Genomic DNA, 23126 nt, shown 5'->3' with positions numbered 1-23126 from the left:
GAAGGGAGATGTTCTGCTGGGCGTAACGGCGTGGCGGGGACAGTGGGACGAGGCCACGGGGGTCCCTGCCCCTCTGGGGCGACGGTGGACAAGCCGCTCTCCCTTCACAGGGCTGCTCTGTATATCACAACCCCCCCCAGAAGCAGCAAGGTCTGTGCCAGGACACACACCACTTCCCAGTGCCGCCGTGGCTGGTGCTGAGGTCTCTGGTGCTGCTTTTCTACAAAACAACATTGCAGTGAACTTGACCCGTCCACACGCAGAACCAAGGGCTGCTCCTTCCATCCCCAAAACACCAGAAAGATCCTGAACATCTTTCCATCGCAACTTTTTTCTTTCCCTTCCTTCTGCCTCCCCCTTCCCCCAGTTGGACCATTTTACTCCAGACTCTCCTCCAGACCAGACGCCAGCCCTGCTCCCGCGCTTGCCCACGTCACCCCCCCCCAGCCCGGAGAAGAGCTCCGTGTGATCCCTCCTGTTCTGTTCCACATCATGTAGCACATCCCATCAAACCGCTGCGAGATGCTCCCGCTTAATTTGTGTACACAAACAATCAGGGAGAATCAAGATGCTGCCGGCGAGAGCCGCACACCAGTGACAGCCGCGCTGGCCGCGGGGGGGGCATCAGCTGCGAGACCGTGATGTGCCTAATTGGTGCTGCCTGCTGCCGTTTGCTCAGGTCTTGATTGATGCAAAACTGTGGCACAAACACTTAAGCCAAGGACACCGAACGAGAAAGCAAAACATTTTAAAACGAAAAGCCGCACTTACTCGTTGAGGGTATAATTAGCCGTATTTGTCTTTAGGGCCTTTCGCTAAGCGAGGCTCAGCACCGGGGAAAACAAGCGGCCGTGCTAAGTGCTCTGGAAAGAGCAAACCTGCCGCCCTCGCATCACATGCGCCCCATTAGGGCTCTCCCAACCGGTCCCGCAGCGGGGCCGTCCCGGCAGCATGGCTGGGCTTCAGCTGGCCCACTCCGGGGCCGGCTGTGGAGGGCTGCAAAGAGCCTGGGTATTGCACCCTGTAAGAGCAGCACCCTCCCGTGGTCTTCAGTCTGATAAATGCATGTATAGAACATGGTGCCCGCTTTCCTCACTCACCTACGGCTTGCTCCACGCTGGCGATGAAGCCGGTTCCGTGCAGCGAAGACCCTCGCAAACCTGCTCCAGCGGCTTGCACTCTCCGTGGCGTAACAGCCTTCCAGCAACGCAGAAAGCCTATTTCAAAATTCAAGCTGAAATTGCTTGCAAGCAAGGAGTTTTTTAAAATATATGGCCCAATTCAAGCCACTTTTGGGAGGAGAGCCTCCCCTTGCACGCGAGTGGGACCCACAGTGCTGGACCCACGGCACACACCGCATTACGGCTGCAAACAAGCGGTCGGAGCGTGCCGAAGCCCTCTGCAAGCAGTCCTGCCCGATGGGCTGCGGGCATTGCAGCAGCCCCGAAGAACGGGTGGCCCCGGGAGGCCCCACTGCCTGGGGCGGAGGGGCTGGGGCTGGCACCGGGTGTCCGAGGCCGGGGCTGCTACCCCTGCCTGGTGTGTGCTGCGAGCAGTTACAGAATCACAGAATGACTATGGTTGGAAAAGACCTGTAAGATCATCAAGTCCAACCACCAACCCAACCCCACCATGCCCACTAAACCATGTCCCGCAGTGCCACGTCTACACATTCCTTGAACATCTCCAGTGGTGGTGACTCCACCACCTCCCTGGGCAGCCTCTTCCAAAGCTTCACCACTCTCTCAGTAAAGAAATTTTTCCTGATATCCAGCCTGAACCTCCCCTGGCACAACTTGAGGCCATTTCCTCTTGTCCTATCACTTGTCACTTGGGAGAAGAGGCCAACACCCACCTCACCACAACCCCCTTTCAGGTAATTCCCTGCCACCATCTCGTGGGGGAACCCGGGAATTACAGCCGAGGACATTTTGTGAAAGGAAAGGGCTTTCTCCCATTTCCTACCGCAAGGAAGGCTGCAGCGTTCAGAAAGCGATGTAAGGCAGCCCCGACATGTCCATGAGATGAGAGGGGACAGACGGGGTGAGCATTGCTTCTGCCCCTCAGGGCTGCCCAAATAATGCATTTTATTTTGGCCTGAGCGCACTACCAACTCACACTAATGTGGGCAAGGCCAGTTAATACGTGTTTTTTATCGCTATCCAAGTGACGGAGGCTTGCACGTACAAACGGTTCTGAGAACAGGACTTGCCTGGGTTTTAGGCAGAGTGTCCAGCTTTTTCTGAGCAGAAATTTCGGTATATGGAACTGTGTATATGAGAGAAAAATTGTTAGTCTGCAACACTCGGAAAGCACACGGTTGGGTCAGCATAAATACTACTCTCCCTGTGAACTCCTCAGGGCGCCCAGTGCTCGCTTGCACCCGCATAACCACCGACCCACCCTGCAGAACACGCAGAGCCGATGCAGATATCTTTCCCAGACAGAACAGACTGCAAGAGCTCAGGGATCCGCACGCTGCAGGACCTGGAGCATTTGCAAAGAGGATTTATAGTTCTTTGCCTTTTAATTGACAGCTCAGCTGCCAGGGGACAAGCGTGCAGAACTTTGCTTGATACAAAGGCTTTTCAAAATCAAAAGCCTCCTTTTGGGAGCCTAAACTAGTCCGTAAACACCCGAGTTTGTGCCCTGCTTCCTTCCAGTGCTGAGCGTCCAGGCAGCCTTCAGGAAAGACAAGGTAAGCTCCTGACCGCTCATGCCGCAGTAGACAGTGCTGCTTGTCCAGACAGGCAAGGAGAGGAGAAGTGGGGTTTGTGCTCCTGACACAACGCCGTGCCCCAGTGAAACGGCAGCGTCTCTTCCCCCCGCACCTCGGAGAGGCAGACGGGCTTCTGGTGCCGGAGGAGCCGGGCAGAGGATCTCCACTCTGCCCAGCGGAGCTTTCCACGGCAGCTCTGCTCATCCCCGTTAAGGCTCTGGCCCTTCATCACAGGGCAGCAAAACCCAGCGTTGCCTGTGCTGCTGGAAGCCGCCACGTCCCTTGCCTTACAACCGTGTAGCCGGCGGGGAGAAGCTGAGATGCCGATAAGCGGTTTCCTTCTTTTGCAGCCCATGAACCTCTGGCCTCTGCCGTGACGCACCGTAAAAGACTGGATAAATCCTCATACGTTGGTTTTTCTTCTCTCCCGGGTCCCATATAGCACAGAAGTCGGACACACAACTGATGCCTTTGTGGTCCTACCACTGTCTATCAAAACGGCAAAGCATTTTTTAAGAATGCGTCAATCACTTCTTACCCCAGGTGGAAATACTGCAATTTAAATGCCCCGTATTGACACGAACACTAAGAATAACCCCATTTAGAAAATGTGCTATTTGGCCTCCTAGCCTTCTTGAAGGTCCAAGTGGAAAAGAAGACGTCTTCAGCCATTTCCCTCTAGCCCCACTTGAGAAAAGTTTCCCTTTTTTCTCAGCTAGAGGTGGTGCCCACAGTGGTAAATCTCCAATGTCTTAGAGTTCTATAAAACAGATAAACCCATCGGTGTTTGAACTATGAGGTGATAAAGATCACTATCTTTACTTGGAGGTGTCTGTACCAGAAGACGTGATCTCTCACCTATGTACCTGATCCCATTATTTTTGGGTACTTTCTCTTCCTTTCCCTCTTCCTCCCGCCCCTCATCTAGGGACACAATTAAAACCTATTTACTTACACCGTGTCCTAAATTTCATACTATGAGGGTTTAGTGCTTTGTGTTTCCTCTCCACTAAACGATGAAAAAATAATGTTCTTCTGCTGCAGACAAAGTATTCAGCTTTATTCTGCGTGAACCCCAATTTTAGTCTCTAACGGTCTATGCTCGAAAGCGACACCGAGGGGTGGCCGAGGCCCCGTGCTGGGCTCACGCCTTCCCTTCGCTGGTCCCGAGCGCTCAACCTCACTTCTGGCAGCTGCGTTACGGAAGAGCCCCAGGAAAAAGGTGTTTTTCAGAGACGCTGAAGCACCCTGGGGGAATGGGTTTGAAACCGCTTCCAACTGCGCTCCCATCCAGGTTACTGTGCAACCCGTAATTCACAAAGTAAGAGGCAGCAAAAGCTTAAAAAAAAGCAGTTCAGGGAGACAGCACCAAAACACGTAGTAACCATGCTACCATTGCATGATGAGCAAGAAATAAAGGATATTAGACTAATACAGTAAGTTAGACATAGCTTTAGAGCCACCTTACTACATGCTCATGTTTACGTGTTGATGCTATAAAGAAAACCATCACCGAAAACCAGTTTGTTGGGTTTTGTGTTTGGGTTTTTTTTTTTTTAATTTGAGCAATTTGTAGCTATTTCAGAAATGAAACTCACCTAGAAATCAAGCAGATCCTTGTAGGCTTCCTTCTAGCCCTGTCCCCGGGCTCTCCGCCCTGCTCACCCGCTTGTCTTTCCGCGGTCTGGCCCCTCTTACGTGTTTCGGGTATTTTAGCCTGGTGTTGAATCTCCCACTGAGCACAGGGACTGTGTTTCTTTGTAGGTAACCTACGTACTTCACACTGGCAGAACTTGCAATTCGTTACCTGCAGAATAATCACCTCCTCTGCCTTTATCGGAAGTTTCCCGTCACCCGTAGGGTGAGAAGAGTTGGGAAGGAGACAGACACGTGCCAAGAGAAGGCAGAGGAAGTGGGTCCCACTTGAAATCAGGTAAAATAATGAAAAATCTGGGTTTTTTTTCCTGCTCCTGTGGGGTACAGCCAGTAACACGTTAATTGTAAACCATGAATGCTGTAGCCAAAACCAGGAGACCTCCTGCAAAACCGGGAAGAGAATCTCCTCCTTTCCAACACCATCAGTAACACAGGTCTTGAGTCTGCTTGAATGCATTTTTTCGGTATAAATTAAGAAAAGAAGTGGGCAAAGGATCCAGGAGCTAAAACCACAGCAAAATTAGAGAGGCATCTACCACAGTTTTGAATATTAAGTCCACTCCCTTGAACAAATGGAACATTTAAAACAATAAACTATTTAACTGCCTCCCAGCTAGTTCAAGGCAAGCCACCTTTGCCAATAATGAGTTATTGAAAGCAAAGCAATCTTCCAGCTTGTTGTGTTTGATAACATTTTAATAACCCTGAAATCATGACTGCACTGGGACCACGTTTTCATCAGAGAAAAATTTACAAGCAACTCGTTTCCAATGCATCCGACAGTAAAAAACACACACTGGGGGCACACACAGGACCAAGTGTCATGTTCATTTCTAATGAAGCATTTTCATTAGAGAGAAGAGAAACGGTGGGAGCGCGAGGGGTTTAAACTGGTCAGCTCGACTGTCTTTGCACGGGCTGGGTTGGCCGTTAGAGGATGGAGTCTGGCAACTTGCAGGAAGCAATAGTTAACCTGAGAGATTGGGTGTATCCGCTGGAGGAAGACACCTTAGACCCCACTAGAACATGGGCACGTTAGTAGTCCGTCCTCCCTCAGGAAAGCTACAATGTGGGTGAGTGGTGGAGGTGCCTCTCCCAAATTCCAAGAGCACGCGTGTATTACTGGAAGAGACCCCTTGGGAACGAGGGGGAATGTGAGAGGACAGAAGTTGGGCTGCTCCCGTAGACGTTAAGGTTTCACGGGTGCGTTACCGCCTTCGAAGCGACGCAAGGACCGGGGTGAAGCAGTCCAAGAGACCTGCCGGGAGCTAAAATCGTCCTGTGCGGGCCGCGGAGGGGCCCGTGGTCTCCTTCGAATTCCCGCTAAAGATAACATTGCGAATCACAGACATTTCCAGACATTTACGGAGCCGTCGTTTACCTTGGGGTTTGGCGGGGAAGGCGGGGTACGCCAGGCATCCGTACAGTTTACATACAGAGTTCGTTTGAGCTCGATATCCGATTTTTCAGAACTCCCCTTCCCTGAAACTGGCTACGCAGGACTTGGGCGGAGATTGTACATTCAGCATCAACGCGGCGATACAATTAGTACACCCGTCATTTGTACAACGCATGAACTCTAACAGACATTTAGCAGCAGTTCATACACAACGTCAGGAGATGATCCTACGGGTCACCACGGCAATCTTTGATCTGGTGTCATAGGTATGCTCCACACTACCGCTGCCCATAACCCAAATCCTAAAGGGTTTTTCAATTCCATTTCCAGACTCTTCCAACTCCAGTAATTCTTAACATATACAGATATCCATATACAGTTTTTAATTAAAATGCTCCTTCACATACACAATCATATATTGAATTATTAAGAACAATAATATATTTTTGGAGCAGAACAGCGAAACGATCTGCTCTGCCAGTGCCACCCACAAACGAGACAAGTAACTAAGAAGAAGTTTGACAGTTTCAGACCACTTAGGAAAGAGAAATTCTCTCGGCCTAAGGACGGGGGAGCCATGCAGTGAAAGTGCTATGGAGGATACAGTAAATGCAATATACGGAAAACCACAAATTGTTAAAAATGTTTTCTTGTAAAGATTCCGGAGCCATAAGGAGAATCCTTATCATCAGGAGCTATCTTTACAATTTCAGAAATAGCGGATAGCATTAAAGCAGAAGAGTATGACACTGAAAAAAATCAAAAAGAGCTACACAAACACGAAAAGATTGATTTTGGCCAAAAGCTGTATTTCTTTTAACATACCAGGGTGGATACTAAATTTTAAGAGTGCATCCGATTTACAAAAAGCCATCTCTGCCAACCTGATGGAAGACAAAAGCTCTCCTTAGCCAAAACATCCGACTCCGCGATGGACTTTGATGTCTATAGGCAAACAAACCCCAGGGATGCTGAAAGGGGAAGGCCTCCTTGCTAAGGAAAAAACCCAAACAAAATACAACCCACACAAAAAAACAAGGAAGGAAAAGAGAAGGTGACTCTTAGAAGAGTTTCATTACAAACACCTGGAAGAGAAAAAAAAAAAACCAACCAGGAGATGGGCAGGGAAGCAGTTCCCAATAAAAAACTCCCAGCAACAAGAGCTCTGCAGCTTTGGGGCGGTGTCGGTAACAAAACGAGCAGGACAGGCTGCAGGCTGGACATTTTAGGCATTTAGGGAACAGCAGTTACCCCCAAATCTGGGTTTGATGGTTTTTTAACTGTATCACATGTACCAGCAAACTCGCAAGACTTCCTTGGGGTCTTTCTTATTCTTATTAAAGGTATAGTTTATGGCAGAGCGGCCGATAATCCTAGCGAGAGCAAAGCCGGGCGGCAGCCGCGGCGCAGGTAGCTGTTCAGGGCTGTGAACTTCTTTCGTGTTAATCCAGCTCTCACCTTAGCTTTGTTCCCTTCTCAAACGACTTAGCGGAATGAGTTTTACTGTACAAAAACTGGGAACCGCTGGAGACCTGGGGCCAGACCTCCTGTAAATCACGCTTTCCGTAGGAACCACCTCAGTGCCACTACAAGGTGAAGAACCGGTTTGATGGAGCGGGAGGAGAACGTGAACTGGTCGTTAGACAAGGCAGACGGAGCAAGCTTGGGTCCCTCCACGAACCTTCTGCGATTCCCCTCCTATGCCTAAGGTCAGCCACTGTAAGTATTCTCCCTCCATTTCCAAACCTGAAAGGCCAAACGTGAGAATAGTTTGGTGTTTCTACCCAATTTTATTTACAGGTTATTTGCCCACCTCATAAAATTGAGCGGAACTGGCATCCAGAAAACGGGAGGCTACGGGGTGATGGAATGGTAGAGCCGGAGAGCAGCCTTCAGCCTCGCAATATTCAAAGTGTTAATGATTCACCTACTATTACTACTAAAGACATGAATAAATGAGAAAAACACAATTCTAACACAAAAAAATGATTACTGCTTTTTACGCAGCACTCTTTTGGATGCGATATGCAAAGCGTTGATGGTACAAGCTTACGAGAACGCCGTCACCAAGCAGCAGATTCAAAGTGCGTGGCGACGCTTACAGGAGTGATTTGCCTGGCTGTACACTTAATTCTCATTAGTATTGAAAGAGTTAAACTTCTTCCATGAAATACCTTAACAGATTTAACAATAGTATTTTTTTTTTAGTATCCCCTGCATAAAAGAAAAATAGACATTATTTGAACAGCCAAGAAAAAACTGCAATTTATTAAGTTTCAAAGAATCTTCGTACTCTTGAAAGCAACTTTCGGTGCATGTTCTTTAACAATCACATTCTATGAGGAGAATAAACATTAAAAGCCACAATTGTTGTTTGTTTTTTTTTTTTAAATCTCAGAGTTACAGACATCTTTAATTCAAAAGGAAAGGCAAAAAAAAAAAAGCGCCCCCAAACAAAACCCCACCCCCCAAACCCTTAAACAGAAATTTTCGTTCCCAATTTTAAAATATCAGGAGTTTTTCTACAACTCAATGCTAAACTTCAGCATGGAAAATTGTATGTAAACACGCACATACACACATACATATTTTATATAAGTGTGTGTGTATATATATATATAAAATATATATATGTTGGAGGCGTGTAATGGCAATGAGATGCAATTACTCTGAGGAAAGGTTATTCAGCTAAATACACTACTAAAACTCGAGAAAAAAAAACAAGTCTTGAACCCAGTTTGTGCATAGTTCATGATCCTCTATAAAACCAGCTTTTGTTAATTTGCAATCTTGCAGGACCCTTTAAATCTGATAAAACCATTAAAAAGCTAATCTTCCAAAAAAAAAAAAAAAAAAGTAATGCACAAGTTTCCTGATCCAAGCAGGCAGGGAGCACAATGTTCATATAATTTTTTAAACATACTTGAAGTGTATGTTATTCCATTGTCTTTCTTCCTTTCAAAACAATCAAAAACATTGATCTTTTTTTAAACATAAAGCGATTTTTTAATATATAAAGCACTCTTCAAACATCTATTTCTTTTGAGTCCATTATTTGGTAAATATGTAACTGCTACACATTAGATTAGGTATTTTCTTCTTTCTTACTGTCTTTTTTTTATTTTATTTTGTTTTTTAATAATATCTTCAGTGCTAGGAGTTGGGTTTTAAAAATACATGAAATGGTGTGGAGTTGCTCCTCGGGAAACCCGGCTTTCCTGAGACATCTTCCACCATGTGCAAGATAGTGATCACAAAGTTTTCGCCACTTTGACGAAGAGGAGGAAAACAACAACAAAAATAGTACACAGCAATGGCCAAAGAAAAGAATAATACAACAACACTGTTCAATCCCAGAGCTCTGAAGTAGCATATCTTCATTCTGAAAATAGTTTTCTTTACGATGGAAGTCTTTTTTTTTTTTCTTTTTTTTTTTTTTTTTTAATTCCTTTTTTATTTTAAAGTTTGAAGGAGAAAAAAAGGTCTGTAAACAGGTGGGAGCCAAAACTCCTGGCTCCTCCAAAAGCAGTCAAAACCTATGTCCAAGTGCTTGTTTCTGTTCCTGCTTGCAAGGGAACTATACACTCTTTACAATTATCTATGGCCACAGTTCAACAAGAGTATTTTTTTTAAACTTTATATTCCGAATGGAAAAATGGTGCAATACTCCGGTAATAATTTTCTTGCATTAGTCCACAATAAAAAGCCGCTAAAGGTAGATATACATATTATTCTCCAGAGATACACACTGTAATTTTTAAAATGCGGTAAGAGTCCTTGAGTAAACATTTACACGTGAATTGTCGCCGGCCCCTTCTATCAGTTTCTTTCTTTTCTTTTTTTTTTTTCTTTTTTTCCTTTTTAACATTATAGGATTAGCTACAAGAAGGGCTGCGGACACTCAGTGCAAAGTTAGAAGCTAATAACAATTAAACATTTGACCAATGAGCAAATAAAAAGCATATACTGAATAAAAGGAAAAAAAATTCACACTTTTAGTTAAACCACACATGGGCACACACATACCCACCCACACCCACAAGCACACTCACATACGTACATCTGTTCCAACAAAAACATAGTCTGAACTTTAAAAAAAAATTCTTAGAGCCTGTTTTTTGTGTACTGATGCCGACCTGGAAGTGTAATAATTAGACTTAGAAAGTGTTCACATTTTGTTATTGGCCTGCTGGATTCAAGTATTTGCATGTTGATATGTGGGGTTGGTGGTGTTTTTTTTTGTTGTTTTTTTTTTTTTTTTTTTACTTTTTATATTTTTGGGATAAAAAAATGACATGACAAAGTAATGAAACAAGGGTAATGTGCATAGGCAGATCCATGGGAGTAGTGGACACAGAGATACCCCAGCCCTGCCCTCCCGCCCCCCCGCTCAACCTGTACAGTCCAGAGTTACCATTCAGGTTCATTACTTTTCTGTACCAATGGTAAATATCACACTTCACCCTTTCTGATTATTGGGTCCGCCTCTGGTAATGTGCATAATAGTCACAGGCTCATTTTAAATAGGCTTTCATTTCCCCCTTCCCCCCCGCCCCCCCAGCTGATAAAATAACCCTTTCCAGCCCAAATTCGGAAAAGTGCCCTTCATGACAGACCTATTCTAAGCAGCTTTTATACTTTGTTTTTAAAATCACCATACAAACATAAAAAGACAACATAAAACAAAAAAGCCATGAAAAAAATAAAACCTGTCATTAGCATGTGACACTGACCAAAAGTAGCCCATACTGTTTCACGAACAGTTCACAAGGACTTCTGCAGTTCATACTCGATCCTGGACAGAGGTACTAAAAAGGGCTGCCAGTCTGATCTGTTAAAGCTGGATTCTTCATCAAGCCCGGGACTGGAAAGGGTTACAATTTTTATTTTTTTTTTCCTTTAGTGCTGATGATTGTTATTTCCATTTTGTTTCTCTCGTTTCCTAGATGGACTCCCCACTGAGAAGATCACCTGGAAGAAGAGTATTCAAAGGTGTCGGGCTGCCGATAACTCTGCCGTCGTCGGTGCTCGGGGGTCCCCAAAGGCTGCTGGAGTACTGCGGCACCCCACCCCACAGCAGGTCGCTGCTCCCCTTGCCCCCCAGGCAGGGAGCGTTCCAGTGGCCGGCGTCGTTGCGCACCAAGCCGTGGGAGCTGCTCGAGGAGCCCAGGCGCGTCTGGTTGGTTCCAGTGTTGGACTGCCAGCTGGAGGTGGGCGGCAGCGGCTGGCCTTGTGCTAAGAAACGGTTGACTTCCTCTTCGCCAGCAAACTCGGCCAGGATGGTAGTGTTTCCCAGGACACACCTGGGGAGAAAAAGAAGAGGTGCAGCGGCATGAAACCGGGGGTGCAAAGGGCGCTTTCGGGAATATCCAAGAGGGGTGTACATTCGTTTTCCTCCCAAGCGGAATTTGAGATGAAGATTTTTACCACGTCTGCTCACTTTCAGCAATGCCAGTCTCTCCAACAAAGACTTCTCTGCCCTGTTTTCTATTTACCTTTCTACACCCACAGGCAAACACAAAACCATACATCTGGAGACCACCTCGTTTAACTAACGCATCATGGGAGGCTGTACCCTATTTAGGCCTAAAGATACCTGCACACCAGCATTATCAGTAATAAATGACGCCAATAATGACAAATTTATTACAATACATTTTCAAAAACGACTCTCTTCACATTAATTTGTCATCCCAGAATATAATATAGGATTTAAATCCTGCAACACATTCAATCATGTGCTGTGTATTTTAAAATCAACTAACCAGGAGAAGAAAAGAAGTCTCTCTTTTTTTTTATTTTATTTTGGTTTTGAATCTGCCAGATATACGAGCAGAATAAAATTCAGACACCTTGCACCTCCGAAGGCTACAGCCATCGCACTTGATGGTAACTTTTTAGTTACAGCAAAGGCTGAAATGCTGTTTCTCAGTCTGTGCTCAAGCACCTGGTAACACTGCCTCCTTTCCCCACTTCTGCTTTTGCATAAATGTTGTAGCTTTTATTATTTCTGAGCACTGGGCAGTGGGACCTGTAGTAATTATGGCACTTTGCTTTACTAAAAAGATAAGATACAAAATATGGATCCAACAATGCATCATATGATGTAGCAAAGCAAGCTCCGCACCATGAGGTGTGTAATCCGTTCTCCTTTTTTAAATATTCTCAGAAGACCTAAGAGACTCAGAAAGATGAGAGAACCCTTCTTTTTTTCCACGCGTAACAAGTATGCTATCATACCTTTAAAGGTCTTATCCCATCACAATGCTTAACATTAACCCTTCAGTGTAGAGTTGAACTCTCTCGTGTCTAATGCTTAGTCCTGCTTTTATTTAAAGATACACTTGAAACCCACTGGCTGTGCTGGGAACACATTTCCAACATCTGTACTCTGAAAATTGATTTGTACTTTAACGCAAGTCACCACTCATCCTACAAAGTTGAAGGTTTTTTCTTTTTTTCCCCCCGTTTCCTGAGACCTCCCTTTTCTTTAATAGTATGTTTAAAATTCATTTCCTTTGTGTATGTTTGACAAGAATAACTGCATGACTAATGCAATGGATGCAGAATTCTTCCAAGAACCTAGCTTTCATTTTCTTCTAGAATTGATTTTGCAACCTAAGATCTTTTAAAGAAGAATGGAAGATAAATCTACCTGGCACTGTCTGCCTAAACCTCCAGGTTCTCTCTCTCAGTCCAGTCTCACCATTGCATGGCATTTAACTCTGAACATACAGTTAACGACTACGCTTTCGTTGGAATACAAATGTGTTTGTAACGGCTGTTCCCCCTCACCGCCCGACTGCAGCCTCTGGTTTGGAAGCCATCAACAAGCTGGGTTTGTGCAAATGCTCCTTGCTGAAAAATCACATCTTAAGAATTTCTACCTTTCCTAAATGAAAAGATGCAAATGCAGTCTTTGAAAACTACACATTCTTCATAAAATTTTTAATTAATTTTCAAAAAGTATTAATCGCTGCTGCTCTAATTTATATAGCAAAAAACCCCACCCAACCAGGGATGGAAAGTGTGAGCGAGCTATTCTCGTATCAAATCAGATGGGATCTGAGACTGTTGGCTCTGCGATGTATTTTCCAGTGATCAACTCCATGTAAACATTTCTCTATGCAACAGAGTGGCTGATGTATCTTGGAACTCTAATACTGTCCCGTTGGCTTCCACAAATCCCGTTGTATTTTACTGTTGTCACCCTGCCAGCAAACCAAACACGCGTATAGCTCAACCCTTTTCATTCGGAAAGGTCGGTCCTGTCCTTGCCAGCAGTGTAACTACAGGTATGCCACAACCTATTAAAAAACCAATTTAAACGGAGGCCTTCTGGATCACTGATAATGTAAGGACATTGCCATGTACATATTTAAAATAAGTGCTTATCTTTAACCTGGCACATTAATTTTGCCTCTGGTGTTATTTCTTTCACCTGATGCCCACATCTAAAGTGATGTAACTAAGACATGTCAATTTTTCATCTCCAATTGTTCTGAATGATGCTTTGTAATATTTAATTAAGGAATGGTCAACAGTTAAAAAAGCGACATGGTCATTAATATAATTATTATTACTACCATTTCTGTTAATCAGGTTCATAACGGGAGATGAGTTGCAACGTTACATATGGAGTATCCATTGCTCCTAAATCTCTAAGTACAGGGAAGGTAATCAGGCCAGTAGTACCGCTAGTTCCAAACGTTGCTCCCGCTACGCTCAGTATTATTCATTATACTCATGCTATAACCTGTTCAGAAAGAAAATTGCTTTCCAACTCTAAGCACCTTAGTATTCTTTTGAAACATCAGTCTTCATATTCTTAATCCTCCCTAACGTCACTGATTTTATCACTCAAATTCTCCAGCTCTTGTGTAGTATGCTGATTAGTCCCATGGATTTTAAAACACCTAAAAAGCACAATTTTTGTCATACATTTCTTCCAATTTCTTAACTCCTTTAAAAAAGGTGACCACCATGAACGCATTCTTTATGGATCATCGTTTTGTCCTTTCTTTTGCTCTCTAAGCTAAAACCCTGTCTCATGCTCTCTTTTCTCCGAGTCTCCTTTGGAATTCTTATCACATCTTACAAATTCTTTGCAGTCTTATAGGTGACAAACCCTTACTGAGCACATTATTAATGGTGAATACCTATTATCAAGTTTTGTAATGACCTCTTACTCAGTAGTATATGAGTATCTAACCCCAATTATTTTTTCTCTCTCTCATTAGGTAATTTCCAAAATCAGATTAAACTAACTAGTGACCAGTTCCGAGTCCTAGCAAATAAATGCCCAAGAAAATAGTTTCTGAGACAAAACTGGCTTCGTAACAAAGGAAAGAGAGAGCGGAAACGTACATATGCAGAGACTTTTGGGCCTTGGCTGCTTCCTCCTTGGAACTGTATCGGACCACAGCATTCCCTTGCGTCAGGTTCAAGTGGAATGTTATTAGAGGGCCATGTTGCAAACACAGTGTCCGCAGTGTGGAACCATCAATCTGGTAAGAGGGAAGGGAGGAAAGGTTATCTGTATTTTTGTGATTTTACTTTAAATGCTTGGTAACTAAGCAAGTTTTAAAAGCTAAAGAATAAGTACAGGAGAAAGGAAAAAAATAAAAGGTTTGCTTCCATAAGAAGAATTTAATTATCGACATAGCACTGTCTTCATTGAGCGAGACATCCTGTCTTTTTAAGGCTTCCCTACGGTCCAGTGCACAAAATTTCCCAATTTAGGTGACACAAATTGTATTTATCATTACAAGCCCACAGAAGTCCAGAAATAAGTCAAAGGAAAAACACATTGTTCATAAATACAACTATATTTTCCCCAAGATTAATTTGGACGTCGTCTACACTCAAGGCTTTGTGACTTATGTTCTTCCTTGTGAATGATGCTACGTGGAGGACTAGAGGATTTGACAGACTTAGGAGAAGAACAAAAAAAAAAAAAACCCATAGGAAAAGCACATTTTACATCTCTGTATCCGCTCTAAAACATCATTCACCTTCAAACTTACACATACGTAAATGCTGCACACTCAATGACTAATTACAGTCTTAAAAGTTCATACTTGATTTGACAGCACTTTGAAAACTTAACAAATTCCCTGTAGAAGACAGACACTGTAATAAATGCAGAATAATTATCTTCCCTTCAAATGAAGCAAATGACCAAGGCTGATAAATGTTCTTCGTGTCACATTTAAGAGATAAGACTCTTTCCATAACTAGTTATGTACAACTCTATTTACCTGGGGTGTGAGGTTTCGAAGAACCAGCCAGCTGCTTGTTCTCCCTGAGCTGTCAGTACTCCATGCAGAACCTACAATACAAATTCCGCAACAAAACATTTTATCACGATGTGGAGAGCATATTGCTAGAAGAAAACTTATCTGGAATCACAACATAGTAGCAAGCGTTATTGCTACAGAGAACAAATCCTACAGCAGTTTCCTCACGTCTTGATTTATTGTCTTCTTCGGAACGAAAGGTCGCTGGATGAAAACCTGCTTTTGTTACGTTTAAAAGATCTGTGGCTTTTTTCACATTCCCACAATAACGATTTGAAAACTAGCGGATGCAGGTATGACACTGCAGCAAACTGCATCTTCAGGTTACATTAGAATTAATCAGGAAGACACGTTTTAAAAGCAATTCAGATGTCCAAGCTCAGATCGCTGCTTGCTATTACAGAGTTTTATAGCACTGCAGCATTCGGCTATCTTGCCAATGATGGATTAATCCATATGACTTATTCAAAACAGATATTTCTGCACTGACAACCTTCTGATTAAAGATACAAGGACATAACCAACAAAATCCGCTTTTCCAACTTCAGCCTGGTGTTTTACAATGAGAAACTGTACAAGCTTGGTATTTATGAGTGGCATTTGAGAACCTGCGGTACTTCTGTAGTCACACGTGTGACCACACTCAGGCTCCAGAGAGAATCCTGGCTCCAGCAATATCTGCCCACCAGGTGGGGGTTTGGTAAAGAAAATAAAACAAAATAAATGGCAAGAAGAGGGAAGAAGATTTAATTCCCAACTTAGCGAAAGCAGATTAGTAAAACAGTCAGCTTTATAAAATAGGTGTAATACTTTTGAAGCTGACAATACTCCACAAACAAACATGATCTATAAATACATGTATTTATATAGCCACATCCATGGTTTCTCATATTTGTATTTAAGCAAAACAACAACATCTAAAAAAAGAGTCTGCATGAAAAAATTAAGACATTCCCTGAGGGCCCTGCAATGCCATCGGGTCCTAAATGCTTCACATCCATGCTCCAAAAATGTGTTCCATATTAAATTCCATGGGCTGATTCACTCCTCTTGAAGCCTCGTAGGCAGTCATAGATCATACCACAAAACAAGAAACATGTTTAAAAGATAATTTTAGAAATTAAGGAAATGGAAAAAAATCCTAGTTGGAGCTAAGTAATTTGGCAATTGCTACGTAAAATTCCTAATATGACCACCTGAAAGATGACTGCTTCGTTTAGGACTTATCCTAACTAAAATAAACAGACACCAGCTTCATCACCAAAACAGACAGACTCTACTTGTATTAACACTCAAGTTTCTGGAGCCTAATACAACAGTGAGGCACCCCGTAGCTGTGTAACACAGAATAAAAGCAAACAACTGTAAAAAGAAGGCACTGCGGTGTTAGAAAACACAGAAGTCAAGAGTACCAGAGGAGTAAGAGCTGGTCCAACCCAGGGGACTGGCACCCCACGTAGATGATGGCTTGGTGTTTGTTAAGCCTGGAGGTGGTCTCGTCGGAGCAGTAGTGTTTCTGGGTACCTTCCATAGTTCATGGGATAGAGAGGCTTGTGTGTGAGAGATTGGGCCAGAGGACCACGTAGACTTGATGTCTGACAATTTACCTGCAAGAGAAAGAAATACATTTGGGTTTTTTTAGTTAGCAACAACTGTTGAACCAAGCAGGATGGGTAATCATCAAGCTTCCGTATTGACTAAATTCTTCCAACTTTTCAGGAGAGAAAAAATAGCATTCTGTACCAGCCAGTGACATAAATCCTATTGCCTTTGAACCTACTTACACTAGTATTTACATTCTCAGGGAATATTATATTTAATGAACCTCACACCTGCTACATATGCAGTTCCCTTTTTACAATCTCCTACTATTTCGCTTTCTTGTAAAAGACGATACGTGAAAAAAAGACCAGAAAATGGACTTAAATATTTGAAATCTAATTTCATCAAAATGATAATGAAATGCTTCAAGATTGTCTCTCTCACAGGTTTAATAGAACTTAACTACTTTTTCTTACACAACTCATTTTATCTAATATAAAGTAACCAGTATACCCATATGTTCTCCTGATATATTATTAAAATTTCAAAGAGATCAAAGACCGACAAAAACTGTATTTCTGAATATTCAAAGTAACAGATACTCTTTTTTCCAAGTGTCTTTGAGAAAAATGAAGTCTTCAGAAGATTAGACCATATCACATGTCACTCTGTAACTTTTTACTGTTCAGTTTGTTATTTCCCTAATCATTTTTTAAACTACCTTACTACTGTCCCTGCCAAATCAGAGTTTTACAAAATCATACAAAAACCAAGAATAACAAATACAGTTTAGCATTCAGAGTGGCAGACAAAACTGATTCAAATTACGGATACCAAAACAAAACCCTTTATTGACCTTTAGACTTACACATCCCTGCCTTTCTTCCTTGCACCAACATATGTTGTGAAATTAAGAGTCCAATTTCCCTGTCACAGCACAGTCCCACCGTTACTAACATGAGCAGCACATGTTCGCCTGGAAGGGACTGAAATGGTCCCATCACGGCGTCTTCTGCCAGAGCAAATGATATTGCGATTATGCTGCCTTAATGCTTTAATGTTGACTGCAGACAGTAAGAAAATACTTGGTCTGACAAAGTCTAAGATGCAAAAATCTTGTGTTTTTTTTTTTTTTAAACCAGATTTGAACTGGCAGATTAAGCTTGTACTGAATCAGCGCTTTGCATCAGGCAGCCATTGAGGGTTTTTTATTAGTCCTAAAGCCCAATTTACCAGCCACCAAATCACAGCCTCAGTTATATACACACATGCTCCCCAAATTGCCTCTATTTACCTGTATCATTTAACTCCATGATTTTATACTGAATCATAACAATTTAAATGAAAGGGCAACCACTCTCCCATCCTCCTGCAAACTGTAGCGACAAAAATAATTTGACGATGATGATGAAGACATTAACAAGGGTAAAATGGTGGGGGGAAAGGGAGAAATTCTGAGTTTCAGAACTCAGAGCAGCTCAGCCTGCAATGGAGCACATGATACATGCATGTTACCACAGATTAGATGTTGCTATGTCAATATTTCTCATGTGTTTAACACAAAGATTAGATGATACTGCAAAAAAAAAAAGCAAATAAAGCAGAAATGCACGGCAGATAAAAGAAAAGCAAGCCATTCCTTTCTTCCCATTCACCGGAGTAAAACATTTCAAACAAACTCTCTTTGTTTTGCATTCTGCAGTATGACCTGGAGGTTGCACCTTCCTTTATTCAAAGAAGTGGAGGGTTTTCACTGATTAGATATGAAAATGCCAATACAATCCATACAACAGCCCCAGCGCATTTTTGCAATGGGACAAACCAGATATTTAGGAAGCTAGTTCGCAAGCAGAGTTTCCATGATTTGCAGAGCGAGATGCTCCAGAGTTTATAGCTCATTAAAAAGAATGGGGTAATTATTTAGACCATCTACAAGCTCAGCCATATAGGGGAGCATCAGGCTTTGGATTGACTATTAAAAGACATTTAAGCGCCCCAAACCCAACCCCTCCAGAGCCATGCAGAGTACCTCCTTGAGGTACTACTAAAATTTTTCCTGAGCTGAAGATGGTTCACTTTTAACAGTGAGTTTATTAACAAAAATTTCCTATCAGCTCTTACTGGAAGGGTCTAGTAGGGCTGTTGCTGCTAAGGTGCTAGACAATATTCCTCCTCAAAGTTGCAATGGAAATAGTCATTAAGAGATCTCGATGCCAATACAGAGTGTCAGCATGTGGCACCAAGTGGAATAAATACATTTTTCCTTAGCACCATTCCAGGCATACCATCCAACGCTCACCACTGAAGAGCTGCCAGGAGAGCTGCCTACCTAGCACAGTACTAAAAAATATGCTTCTGTCTATAGTAGCACTACTATAATAACTGGGAAAGCACTTTCTAGGGCCTTTTCTCAGAATGCAGAAGGATGTGAAAGTAGAAAGGCCATTTTTCGTACCTGCAATGCTAGGTGCGGATGCAATGCTGCTGAAAGAGCTACTGTAGCCGGAGGCACTAAGCGGCCAGGCACTCGATGAAGGCAGCGTGGCATTCTGAGATGATGTTGGGGATGACCCTGCAGAACCAGCAGAGAAGCAACTAAGAAAGATGGGCATAATGATGTTTGGTGTGACATAAGCAAATCTATTATGTGCAAATACAAACCATGCAAGGCATTTTCCTTAATCAGCCTGGTCTCTGAAGTCTAGGAATGAAATGTTATAGAAAGCATGATAAAGTGAAGCAGAAGTCTTTAGTAGAAAAGAAAAGAAAGCTGACTCAGTAGCAAACGTACTAGCGCCTCTGCAGAAGATAAATTCTGCATTTCCTTTAAGATACGTGACTCTCTCAAAAAACTCAGTGTTAAACTGTTTAGTCTCAAGGAACAGGCTTCATTTATAAAGGCGCTCTGCCAGCTGACTTAAGCAACGGCAACTGTAGATGAGCATAGATGTATATGATAAACTAACCTCTTACCATGGGTGATTTGTCCTAAATTACTTGAGGTAGGCACTTCTCCTACATCCTAATGCCCACAAACATCTTTAGCTTTTTGCAGACTTTCAGTAAAGCAAGGACATATTTTAGCAATCTCTTCTCAAACTGATAACATTAAATGAAATAGCCTGAAACCATCTTGGTAAATAATTTACAATCTGAGGAGCTATCTAAGCATACATACAATTTCCTTGCTGGCACCAAATGAAAGAAACCAAACATAAAATAAAATATCTTCATTATAAAGACCAGAAAAGCTGGAAGTATTCTCTCTAGCCACCAACAAAATTAAGTGTGTATCCTAGGTGACTTATCATTCCTGACATACATAGATGGGACTGCGATACCGAAACATCCTTAGCTGACTAATAAAAAGAGGTGAGTCCTTTGGAAAAGAGCGCTGTACTGAGGTAGAAGGGAGGAGGTAAAAGGACAATCTCATCCCTCACAGCTCAATTAAAAACACAGGCTGTATTTTCAACTGGAACAGCAACCAACCAAACTTTACCTTATCCAGACTCACTGCGCTCCAAAGGACACCAATACAGACATCGGTCTCAAGCAAAATACCTCTATATCAAGGCCCTCTCCGGAAATAACCTATTCCCCAGGCAGGAGTGAGGGAATTACATCAGATTCCAAGGCCCCTGTGCCCACAGAGCTGAAACCGTTCCTGATTCCACCTGGCTGGGACTTTCAGCTCACAGTAATCCTGCAAAACTTCATCAGCAAACAGGGTAAACCAAAAATCAACCCAAAAGCTTAGGTTTTATCTGTTCCTACGTGTACAGTGCAAGGACGGGATACACCAAGTCTAGCCCTCGAAATGGAGATCAGCTCTGTTAATACAATCCGTGTCCTTCAAGCTGTAGTATTCAAAGACAGTCCCTTCCTGGCAGCGTGTCACAAAAGCCCTTATCTCGTATGGAGGAGTACTGAAAATAACAGGTAATTTTACCTAGGAGCAAGCACCTAGGTTATATGAGCATAAAGAAACAGATTCAGCAACTACATTTTTTATTAAAGTTATATTATTAACAAGCTAAAACACTAGTGAGGAAAGGAAGCCTACACGGACCCCAACACTCACTGCTTTTCAGAAGGTTTTGGCTCTTGAGGACCTGTTTACTTCTGCAAAGACCATCTACACTGACCCTCTCTAAGTAGCGTAATTATTTCTTCATTCCACAGACAGATTATACACCAACAGAGCTAACGTATACCTTCCTTCTGTAAAGGCGGCGGACCTGTAGTAGGTATCATCTAACTTACAGGTACAGCTCTGTAGGGCTAAGCTTTTGGCCTAAAGGGAGTATTTCTTGGGGGCACCGTTTCTGAACTGTGACTGAATTATATCTTTGTGCTTTTCTTTTTCTAACTTCAAACCATCCAGGTTTCCTGCCCCTTGAAGTACATTTGGGTCATTAAAAGTTAATTCAACACTACTCATGCACACAAATACTTGACATTTCACCTTAAATAAAGGTTGCTTTCCGGCAAGAGACAGCTAAAATCATTTGAGGCCATGAAAACCCCTGCCTCCTTTCCCTCACGTCTCCCATCCCTTCGCCTGAGTTAACGAGCCCCGAGCTGGAAACCCGTTTCAAGGATAGTTCCGATTTACAATCTACGCAGATGTCACAGATGTAACTACTAGAGCAAAATCCACATTTTTAATCCTGACAGGTCCTTCTTGACAACCTGGTTATACCATTCATGTGTATATTGCAGTGCTCTAATAGGGTGCACATAACTTGCCTATTTCAGCACGCTGACCGTAGTTGAACCAAGCACCTTTCCCCTGATCCACTTTCAGTAGATCTAGTTAACAAGTAGCATAGGTTTATTGTTTTAGAGAATACCCTTCTAAGTCTGGAGTAAGCACTGCCAAGACAAAAGGAATGGAAATGGCACTGGGAAATACTAGTTTACTAGTCAATTCCTTATTTTTTTTCTTTGCTTTGATGGTTTCAGAGATAAAACAGTTCTAATTTATTTTGCCAATTGATCTTCTAACAAAGCTACAATTAATTAGTGTGACAGAAGCCTGCCGCCTCAGCAACCACTGTGGAACTTCTGTATTGTGTCTTCCGAGTATTTCACAGAGTGTACGTAAGAGGTTGGTCAGTACGGAGAGCGAAATCTTGTTCAAAACAAAGCGTTACAGGTTACAAAAACTTCCAGTGACCACAGAAGTTTATATTACATCTCACAGCCTTTTCCAATATGAAAATATTTACATTTCCATGGAAAATCAGAAGCTTCTTAGTCCCATATTTAAATCAAGTATTTCTGGATTTTCAGTGAAAGTTCAGAGCAGAAGCATTATTAGATTAAGATTACACGCAAAAATACACTACATCCATAATATATGAAGTCAACTTTTTTGGAAAGAAAGAATTTGCAGATGTGAAAGTAATTTGTGTGTTTACCTCCACTCTTGAGAAGATAGCGATTAACATCCTGTATCGTGGTGTTTATGGTAGGCCCAGTTGGAACACTTCCAGGAGTAACATCGGGGTCATTTTCAGGATCAATATTCTGCAGTCCTTTCCATGGCACTCCTGGATGAAACTCTGTTTCAAAGATAATAAAAAGAAGAGTACATAAAGTCATAATTCTCCGAAGTTCCTGCGTATCAGAAGGCACGAGGATTCAATAAACAAACCCAACAGTACGTTTTAAGGACAGCAGTTTAACCCGAATGCTTTGCATTTTGTTACCTGGTGGCCAGTTTATGCTGGAGCCATTGGAAATTTTATCACTATCGGTTTTGGCACGTGACCAGCTGTGAGGAACAGCTACGGGTGGGCTGGCGGGTGATTCACTGTTTTGAATCAGATCATACCGGCCATAAGAGTCATCAATGGAGGACTTTCCCGGAGGACCAATACTTAAACCTCCAGGTATAGCACCTGTAATGAAGGAAATGGAAAGGCTTTGTTTAGGAGTAGGACTAATTTTGGGTATGGAGTTTCATCAGTCCCTGTATTTTTTTTTTCTTTTTTTCTTTCTGTATTACAAAGATAAAAAAGAAAATTAAAATATAAACACAGTAAGCAAGGCTTAACAGCCTCAGAAGCCTTACTAGGAATTACAGCTGTGAGATACACCGCTGGTACAATCTAGACACTCAAGTTAAAGAAATTCGCATTACATTACTGCCAAAAAGAGACCAAGTAATTCAAATCATTACACTGATGGTGAACAGGCATTTGCTGAGACAGCATACTACAGAATATCACTGTAGGCAAGCCCTCTTCTCATCCTTCTCTAGGTACTCGTTGCTGACGGGATGGATGATTTGAAATGGCCATTCTCATGTTCCTACAATCTAGCGAACAACTATTTGGTGTAAGCAGTGCAGCTACTTGCAGAATAGAATAAAAAAAACTATTGTAAAAGAAAGAATTCATGCTGCTCGTAATAAAATCCAGGATACAATAAAGTTAAGAGAGCACCATGTTCTAACAGAACCAACTTGGTACAGGAAATAAAGGAATAAACGACTCAGGAT

The 23126-nt window shown here is 42.6% G+C and overlaps 1 protein-coding gene across 5 annotated transcripts in view; it reads right to left on the bottom strand.

The window, feature by feature from the left end:
- Positions 1 to 10363: 10363 nt before the first annotated feature.
- Positions 10364 to 23126, bottom strand: part of TNRC6C (trinucleotide repeat containing adaptor 6C) — a 57703-nt gene continuing 44940 nt past the window's right edge. For 3 of the 5 annotated variants that reach the window (XM_059828076.1, XM_059828077.1, XM_059828075.1), the window contains 6 exons: positions 22333 to 22524; positions 22042 to 22185; positions 16486 to 16680; positions 15035 to 15105; positions 14142 to 14281; positions 10364 to 11077 (listed from right to left, as the gene is read on the bottom strand). In XM_059828076.1, the coding sequence (XP_059684059.1) occupies positions 10717 to 11077; positions 14142 to 14281; positions 15035 to 15105; positions 16486 to 16680; positions 22042 to 22185; positions 22333 to 22524 (1103 nt within the window). In that variant the 3' untranslated portion in view covers positions 10364 to 10716. Of the gene's footprint in view, positions 11078 to 14141; positions 14282 to 15034; positions 15106 to 16485; positions 16681 to 19070; positions 19188 to 22041; positions 22186 to 22332; positions 22525 to 23126 lie in introns of all 5 variants that reach the window. The other 2 variants (XM_059828074.1, XM_059828073.1) reach the window with 1 other exon arrangement.

The sequence above is a fragment of the Gavia stellata genome, chromosome 22 (assembly GCF_030936135.1).
Source record: "Gavia stellata isolate bGavSte3 chromosome 22, bGavSte3.hap2, whole genome shotgun sequence".
Classification (NCBI taxonomy): Eukaryota; Metazoa; Chordata; class Aves; order Gaviiformes; family Gaviidae; genus Gavia; species Gavia stellata.
This window is presented reverse-complemented; position numbering and strand designations above follow the sequence as displayed.